This window comes from Liolophura sinensis, chromosome 7, assembly GCF_032854445.1.
Source record: "Liolophura sinensis isolate JHLJ2023 chromosome 7, CUHK_Ljap_v2, whole genome shotgun sequence".
In the NCBI taxonomy this organism is placed as follows: Eukaryota; Metazoa; Mollusca; class Polyplacophora; order Chitonida; family Chitonidae; genus Liolophura; species Liolophura sinensis.
This window is the reverse complement of record NC_088301.1, coordinates 46909720-46919126: the sequence shown is the minus strand read 5'-3', so window position 1 is coordinate 46919126 and position 9407 is coordinate 46909720. Positions and strand designations below refer to the sequence as shown.

General features: G+C 38.6%; 1 protein-coding gene across 1 annotated transcript; it reads right to left on the bottom strand.

Moving 5' to 3' along the window:
• Positions 1–1642: 1642 nt before the first annotated feature.
• On the bottom strand, positions 1643–5389 carry LOC135471651 (protein IWS1 homolog). Its single transcript, XM_064750960.1, has 2 exons — positions 5264–5389; positions 1643–3901 (listed from the first exon to the last, which is right to left on the bottom strand). Exon 2 carries the CDS (start codon positions 3784–3786, stop codon positions 2542–2544), a length of 1245 nt encoding a protein of 414 aa, XP_064607030.1. The 5' UTR covers positions 3787–3901; positions 5264–5389; the 3' UTR covers positions 1643–2541.
• Between the last annotated feature and the right edge of the window lie 4018 nt (positions 5390–9407).

Here is a 9407-nt window from a genome sequence, read left to right as displayed (position 1 = left end):
CATCACTGCCACCCACAGAAAAGGTTGACCTTTTGAGACTGTGAGATGCACGTAGGCTTGTTAAGGCTTAGCCTCATCACGTGTGTCCTGCCGCTGAACTATTCAATAAGTACACTGGACAAGGCATTGCTTATGGATTTACAACTTTTTGGTTTATTGTCACGACATTTCGAAGCAGATACTAGCATCGTTATCAAGTGATCAAGTGATAACGTTGCTGGTATCTGCATCAACGTGACAATAAACCAAGAAGTTGTAAATCCATAGGCAATGCCTTGTCCAGTGTACTTCCGTGCTAGCTTCTAAATGCCATTAAAACAAGTTATTTAATAATCATTCATCAATAAATTTGTTTTAGGTTTTGTCTAGAATCAGGTTGTACACACGCTAGATAAAACTATTTTCATGTGTATGAAGTATTGTTAGAAAGGTTGAGACGGATTGTTTGTGTTTTCTGTCATCACTTCCTGGCTGTCCTAAATGTTTTTTCGGGGTCATTGTGACAATAAGCCGTCGACGACGCTCGTGTGGTCATTTGCTCAATCTCTCAATGCACTAATTTCCCATAAATAGGGTGTGAATGTCTGTACTTCACTTGTAGGAAAGTTCGTCAGTAAGTCGCCAAAGGTCGTTGGTTTGCCCCGGGCATTCCGGTTTCCGCCATCATGTGAGTGAGCAATTCTTAAGTATGATATTAAGTAAAAATCAGATAAATAACAATTATGTTATAAGTATAAAAGATGTTTGAACACTCGTAATATTCGAGAAGTTTTCATCGGTATAGGTAGGATTGTTGTCATCTGTGTCGATTTCTCACCTTTTATCCCTTAAACCCAGTCATTTTATCTAGTTTTGAGTGAAAAAATATTCATTTGATACAGCTCAATTAGGGTTTATTGCAATTGTCCATGTAAGTGACTATATAACAGCAATTTATACACCCTCAAGGACCATGGGTTGAGTAAAATTAGTCAACCATATCGATGTGATTCAATAGCAATTTACATGCAACAGGATCAATCCACCAACCCTAGTTTATTCAAGCATGTATGGAATGTAATATAATAAAAGACGTATATCATAGAGAGTAAAACCATGGTAACACGTAACTGGTGAAATACAACCTCTTGGGAGTTCACCTCAGCTTGGGTTTCAATCTAACTGTTGATGTAAATGCTTGAATAGTAACAAATTACACACCCTGTAGCACCATGACTTAAGCAGAATTAGGTCAAAAAAAATACAGTGATGTCATCACATTTAACATACAATCATGTTACCCCAAGCATCAATAAGGCTTAAGCAAATCTGTTAGTGCTTTTTCCAGATACCATCGTAGCAAGTAACCAGCTAAAAACCTGATCATGCTGTCTCAGAGTCGGTAATTCAATGGGATTACTCGGCGGGATACCCTCCTTGTGATTGACTGACCAGCCATCGAGAAAGCCTTAACGTTTGGTAATGTTTAGTGAACTTAATACATGTTTTTTCTTATATAGACCAAGTCTTTCACAACGATTTTCTCCGTCAGTGCAAAAAAAGCGAATAAAAACAATTTGGCAGCATAACACTAAGTAGTTTTATTGTCATTTTTGAAAGCGATATACAATAATGAACAAGGAGAAGATATATTCCAAGAAATGTGTTACACTGAAATGGCATTGGGACTGAAACAGCTATATATATGTGATATTCGGTTATTTGTCGAGATATAACTAAACAAGTAGTGTGTACCTTTCGATGCCTCTATATAGGCACACTTGCCTGATACCTCAGGTCGTCAACTCCTCTATTGCATGTCCTGTCTATAGCAAACACCATTACCTTCTAACCATGAAGAACTTTAGGGTGGGCTTCTGAGCAGTGCAGATGTTTTAGCACCAATGCTTATAAGGAATGATTATTAAATACCCAGATGATTCAAAATAACGCCTGCTCATACTGAGTGTTTCAAAAAATCTATAAGGCACTCAATAACAATTGTACAAATGTAGATGGAAGCAGCAAGAGAGTATGTGCATAGTCTTCACGGAAAGAGGCCCTGGTGAGCAGTGGTCTACCATATATTGTAAAACAATGAAATTAGATTGCCTGTTCCATTCCTTAAGACTAGAATCAACACCTATATACGGACATAAGCGGTCATATACATATATAATTCAAAGCGATCCAGATCTTTGTTTTGATTGCGTAATATACAGGAAGAACGATACCTATAAATCATGCAAGTTTTAATTGCCAGTGACTAATAAGTGCTCGTGCATGAATGTTGAGATCAACGTCTCACTCTGGTAATGTTTATTAATGATTGTTTTATGATATCACAGAAAATATAGAAATTATTCTTTTATTATTAACACACCAGATTTGAATTCGTTGTAATGTACATTTCTATAGCATGTTAAGAAATAGTTCTTCGTGAAGATAATATTTGAGTTTTAACACTTTATATATCTGTTATCAAAGTCGCCATTGCTAAGGCGAATAAGGCACGTTGTTATTATCACAGATTGCTGTTCCGTAGTTGGTAATGTTACTGATTCACATAATGACACAAGTCTTTGATTTAGGTCCTTGGTTTTGCTCACCGGATTTGACTTCCTGTTCCAGAGATTTGTACTTTTCCCTTAGCTCAATGAAATCTTTTTCTACCTCCACGAGCTTTTTGTTTTTCACGTCGTCATCTTTTGCCAGTCGTTTCAGTTGTTCTTCTAGGTCTTTCACCTTCTGTTGGGATTCTTCAAGCGCCTTTCTCTCGTTACCATCTCCCATTTTAGCTTCTTTAAGTTCTGCTTCCAGCTCTGTTATTCTCAGTTTTTGGGAATGAATTTCATCGGTTAAACTTGTGAACTTTGATTCAAGTTCAGACTTTTCAGCTTCTGTTTGTTCCAGTTTCGTTTGAAGTTCACTAATGTTTTTTTCCAGAACTACAGTTTCGTCTATTAACTCGTGCATTACTTGTTTCTCGGCCTCCTGATTTATCAGATATGTCCGTGCGTCCTCCTTTTCAGTTTCAGTGCTGTTCTCATCTGCGGGTGCACCGCCTTCTGTCATTGTTTCCAAACTCGCCACTTCTTCATCCTCTTGTGCCTCTTGTCCACATTCAGTCTTATCTTCCGACTCTCCTTTAACCTCATTATCATTTTCTGTAGTTTCGGATTCACTTACTATTAAATTGTTTCCGCTGGCTTTTTCTTGCTCTTCCGGAGACTTTAACTGGGAGCCTGATGTAGATGGGTCTGATTCGGTTGTCGCATTCTCCATAACTTGTTCGTGATTTTCATCGTTTTCTTCAGGTTGTACATGTGTTTTAGTATTTCCTTCACTTTCGTCGGCTTCGGGTATCTTCTCTCTATGCTTTGTAGACGGGTCTGAGGAGGATTCCGCTTCGGCATTGTCGCTCTCCTCAGCCGTTTTTAACATCTGCAAAACTTCTCTATCTTCGGACGCTACCACTTTGGTAGGAACTTCAACTCTCATCTCTGTTTTTACCTGTTTTTCTTCTTTGTCCAAATGATGCATAACTGCTACCGGATACACTTGACTGTCACTTTCTTGCCGCTTATCGGAGGGGATTTCTTCTTCTTCAACGCCGTTTTGGTGCTGCACATCTTGATTCGAGGCTACTTCTGAGGCAGCCATTTTTCCATTTGGTACGACCGTCTCGTCCGAGCTGACACCTTTGGGGAGAGATTCTTGCTGCTGATCTATGGCATTTGTCTGGTCCTTCAAGCTAGCTGTGTCTCCGACGTCACTGACCGGTGTGTGCTCGGTGTTGATTTCCATGACAGTGGTAGTTACTTGCTTGTTATGCTGTACGAACTTGTCACTCGCTGCTAGACGAATATTTTACTATCTCCACGGAAAGGCTACTCAGATGGTGATCCGAACCGGAAAGTACCTGTAAGGCAATAAGCAAAGATGAATGGTCGTCTAGATTCTATATCGAGACTTGGATGAAAGCCCATCGGCATTCGATGCCAACGACAATAAACAGAAGCGGATCGGTGTATACATATATGTGTACGGCAATCTATTATTTACGTACGCTAGGCGCGTTGACGTAAATCCTGAATGTTGAGTAAAGCAAAGATGTTGGGAGATGTGAATATAGTTCATAGTGTGCTCTTGGCTCAAATTATTACGAGGAAAGCTCACACACAGAGCATACATGCATCACGTTTGCATGAAGTTAACCAACTGAAATATATCTATGACAATTTTTTACGTACAGATCTGATGTTAACAATGTATTTTTCTTGTGAGCAACTAGAAATATCAGTCAGTAGGTAAATATATGACTAGGTAGTTATTTCATATCATTTCTTCTGTCGTGTTATTGAGCCCTCGGTAAGCCCAAGTCTGTCAGGTAAAATCTGAGTGACTCAAACGTTCATAGTTTTGATAAAAGTTTAAGCAAAACTTCATCTGTATTGTACCAAAGTACCCTACTTAAAATTGTGTAAATTCACAACCAACACCTGATATGCAACTATTAACTATGACCATAGGAGTTTTTAGAATAAATTGTTGACAACTATTCTTGCGTGACGGACAAACATGTGGACAAACACACTATGAATGCATGCTTGATAGCATTTTTCACTTCCACTCAGAGTCTAATTATATGTACATTAACTGTGTTACATGAAGCACCCAAAGGAGCTATAAGATTGTAATTCCTTTATGAAGAAGGCAAATTGTTTACTTTACTTATGATAATTTACCGTAGTTTTGCACAAGTTATGAAGATAAATTTGTACTAAAAACAAGGACTGAAATTAAATGAAAGCGACTTCTCCAGGGTTAATCGTAAAGCGTGTAGGAAATAAACTGAAAGCACAAAAAATGTAATAAATAAATCATATCAAAAGAAGTTATTGTGCCCAGTAATGCAGCTTTTAGTTTAATTCTACTTGATCCCAAAAATTCATTGGCAATTTTGTTAGATTATCTTTTGACCTGCAGAAGTTAGGCAAGAAGATACTTATTATTACTCTTTTCATTGGTGTCTGATCCACTCGTGCTTTTCCAGGATGTAGGAAAAGAATTAAATTTACCTTTTTGTAATTATATGACCAGGCCTACATAGAGTTGTGATACAGATTAACATGTTTGCGTACTGGTATAGGCCTATTTACGTAACTACCAAGTCTGCCCCCAAAGTGCAAAAACATTACACATATAGTCCGTAGATATACATGTTTGTACATCTATAAATACACGCATATATAGTGAGCCTAAATTTCAAGCCCAAACTTACTTGCTACCACTGTAAAAGACTATCTTGTCCATTCACACAAGCCCCGTTTTATGGTCAAAATCCGGACGTGGCTGCCGATTGTCCCACTACGGCGTTGTCTTTTGGTGCTACAGTATGTTATGGCCGTCTTATCTGTGGATAGGGTATGTGAACGGTACAAGGGCTCATGCTTGTGACGCTATTGCCTTTGAACAAGAGCACTGCCAACTATGGGGTCTACCTGTGCTATTCGCTCACCCGAGTAATAACTCGGTATGCAAATAGTCAACATATCGTCAAACATGTCGGGACTGGCATACTCACATTCTAACACGCCTGAAGAGCTTGTTTGTATTAGCACCGTACGTATGTAGGAAGAGATTATGGATTTATAGTAATCAGGTTTTTTTTTCAGTAAACCTTTCGTAGGCGAAAATATATATAATAAAAAAAAACATGGGTGATCATTACAAGTTTACAAAAGCATTTTAGAAATTACCTGAATGCTTTACCTATAAACATCAAACAACTCACTCAGTGTCTAAGGAACATTATATTTACAAGTCGTAATGGTTTAAATGATATGTCCATTGTTTTTCTACCGAGGCATAAATGTTTTTACTGACCAAATTGTTATTCAGCATTAATTTACATTAAACATTGTGGGCATGGCAGAAACATGGCTTGTAAATATATAAGTATGAATAATGAAAAATAATGTGAGACCTGTGAAAAGAGAATTGACAGAGAATTTACTATAGGTCAGTCTAGCGAAGGGATAAAAAATTAACACCGTTAACGAAAACTGTATACAGAACGCTTAAGCTATCTAACGTTATATATATATATATATATATATATATATATATATATATATATATATATATATATATATATATATATATATATATATATACTGGTGAAAATTTAGACACCGATAGCAACAAGATGGATTGTGTAATGAACATGCCACATTGCACAATATATCTATCGGTACATATCTGTACAACAACTGGTACAGATGTTCATGCATTATAAACCTACCTGAAACTTTATACGCTATGTGGTAAAGGTACGTGTACATGTAACATGCAACCAGATCAACTAATTAATTGGTACCAGGTAATCATTACCACCTCCAGGTGTTGGCAGAAACAGGGACTAAGTTAAAGTGGATATTACCTACTCCCATGGATGAATTTATAATAATTCGTAAGGTTGCATTTTGGTGACACATGATTGCTACGCCTAATTATCGACATGTTCTGTAGAAGATAAACAAATGCAGTGCAGTGCCATAAACAAGAACAGCTAGTATAGGCGTGCCTGTGTTATAATTGTGATGTCTTGATCGGTGCTCATGGTGTTTTTGACACTGTCATGGAGACATACGATGTATGACTCGGCTTCCTGTGGGGTTAATCTACGAGCAGAAGGGTTAGAAAATGTAGATGTATATATATTATATATTCTCATACGCAGATGCAATGTCAGTATAGGCGCGTTATGGGCTGACTGGAGCACGAATCGTAATCAATGTTGTATATAAACCAATAAATTATGTGTACCGCGAAACGAATATAGTGAGTGAACAGGGGTGCATGGTCAAAATCATACTAATTAAAGACAGGTCTGTCACATGGCCAGCTTGGGAAAGTGTTAAGCTTGTTAGTTTTGAGTCATGGCAACGAGCGTGGTATTCATGTCTATGGCAACCAAAGCATAGACGCCTTGCCACATGTTGTGGCGACAATTTTTTGAATCGTCAAAAAATCTCTACATATATGTAACTTATTAAACTTAGGCAGGTTAATCGGAAAGCCTTTTATCTTCATTTCGCATTGTCACGATACAGACACAAGCACAAATAAACGTAAAATGTTTAAAATATTGCTTCACACATTGCATAAAGCCATTTTCCTGCATTATATGTGTATTTAATTTTTTCCTTGTTTTTATTGATTTTAATTTTTTGAATTAATTGTGGATGAGAGACGGATGTACAAGGGAAGAAAACTTTCTGCATGGACATATTCCAACTGCAGTTCCGGACTTTTCATTCTTATCAAGGATACTTTCGTTTTCATCAGTGATACTTTCGTTCTCATCAGGGATACTTTCGATTTCTTCAGGGATACTTTCGTTCCCATCATCAGGGATACTAGTTTTGTTTATAAAATGATCGATTTTGATCACAAACCTCACATGCTGTAAAAGCATGAAAAACGTGACCGGATAAAGGTACACGTGGTCGCCTGTATGGTCGCCTGTGGACATTGAATAGTAACCTTATGTTAAGGTATAAATGATTGATCATACACAAAGATACACATTTGTGGCAAGTCCTTCATCCTCAAAGCACCAATGGAACTAGACAAGCGACATTTGCTTGACATTTGAGTTCCATCGCACCTGTTGTGTATGACTGAGAATGCCTTGAGCAGATCACAATCGAACGAATAGCTGTAGATGCCCACACAATGGCCGTTGGTCATGGATATGGATAATGGGGGTAAGTGGTATCACCTGTGTCAGACTGGCGCAATGTTTACGACCTTTATCTGTAACAAGGTACTAAACCCACAGGTTATCAGCACCTTGAGGGGACTGGTTTTCATCGGTGATCCGAAAATGTCCTGAGACCTGTCTGTTAAAGTGCTTGAAAGGTCAACATTGAAAATTTATGACGGAGTCTCTATGGAATATAATAGGTCTGAAATAACGCCCAAAGTAGCATACCATGCGTACCAGCTTCAATCTTCTGGATGTATACAAAAGTTACTACAATATAGAATGATTTGTTCATACTGAGTCGTATATCTACTTTAACTGACCTGTTCATGATAACGCATACATGTGATCGGTATGCCTGGAGCGTCCTGGAGTGCCTGACAAATAGTCAGAGATGCTTTTAGTGATCTTGACGGTATTTAGGGAACTGCAAGAAGTACGCTTAGTCCTCAGGAGTTTCCAAATCACTTGGCATCGTTACACGTGCTGATTGCTTAAAGCATTAGGCATATGATCCATCAGATGCAGTCGGCGTGAAATTTCTATATGCATCGCTTTTGGTGGTAGGATATTATTTTCAAGGCCTTAAATTCATACAGATGAATTTCCTAGTTATAAGTTCATAACATGTTTTAATATGCGATAAAATAAGAACACATACCTTGTCATCATCATTTCTTAGCGCCATAGTTCAGCATTATCAGTCCTTACAGCCCATCTCAGTAATATCAGGCTGTAAACACCCATTTCAGCATTATCAGTCCCTAGTACCCAAGGTCAACTGAATCAGACCATATAACCCAGTTCAATGGTATCAGTCCCTATGTTCCAGTTCAGCATTATCAGTCCCTATATCGCAGTTCAGCATTGTCCACATATCCAGTTCAGCAATATCAGCCATTTGCATCAGGGTTTGTCATTCCCTGTAACTCAGTTCAGTGACATCAGAGCCCGGTTTCACAGAGCACTCTTAACGTCAAGTTCACTTGACTACCACGGCAACTGGTACCATAGGAATTACGTCGTCATGGTAGTTGCGAGCTAGTAACGTTAAGAGAGCTTTGTGAAACTGGACCAAACTCCTATATCCCAGTTCAGCGTTATCAGTCCCTATACCCCAGTTCAGCATTATCAGTCCCTATACCCCAGTTCAGCGTTATGAGTCCCTATACCCCAGTTCAGCGTTATGAGTCCCTATATCCCAGTTCAGCGTTATCAGTCCCTATACCCCAGTTCAGCGTTATCAGTCCCTATATCCCAGTTCAGCATTATCAGTCCCTATATCCCAGTTCAGCGTTATCAGTCCCTATATCCCAGTTCAGCATTATCAGTCCCTATACCCCAGTTCAGCGTTATGAGTCCCTATACCCCAGTTCAGCGTTATGAGTCCCTATACCCCAGTTCAGCGTTATCAGTCCCTATACCCCAGTTCAGCGTTATCAGCCCCTATACCCCAGTTCAGCGTTATCAGTCCCTATACCCCAGTTCAGCGTTATCAGTCCCTATATCCCAGTTCAGCATTATCACGCCCTCGCTCTCATTCCAATACAGTGTTATCAGTCCTTATATCCGAGTTCAGCTTTTAAGCCCCTACGTTAGTTCTCTATAACATTTTGAATTTCCATAACCAATTTTCGTTTTTTCAAGACTGGGA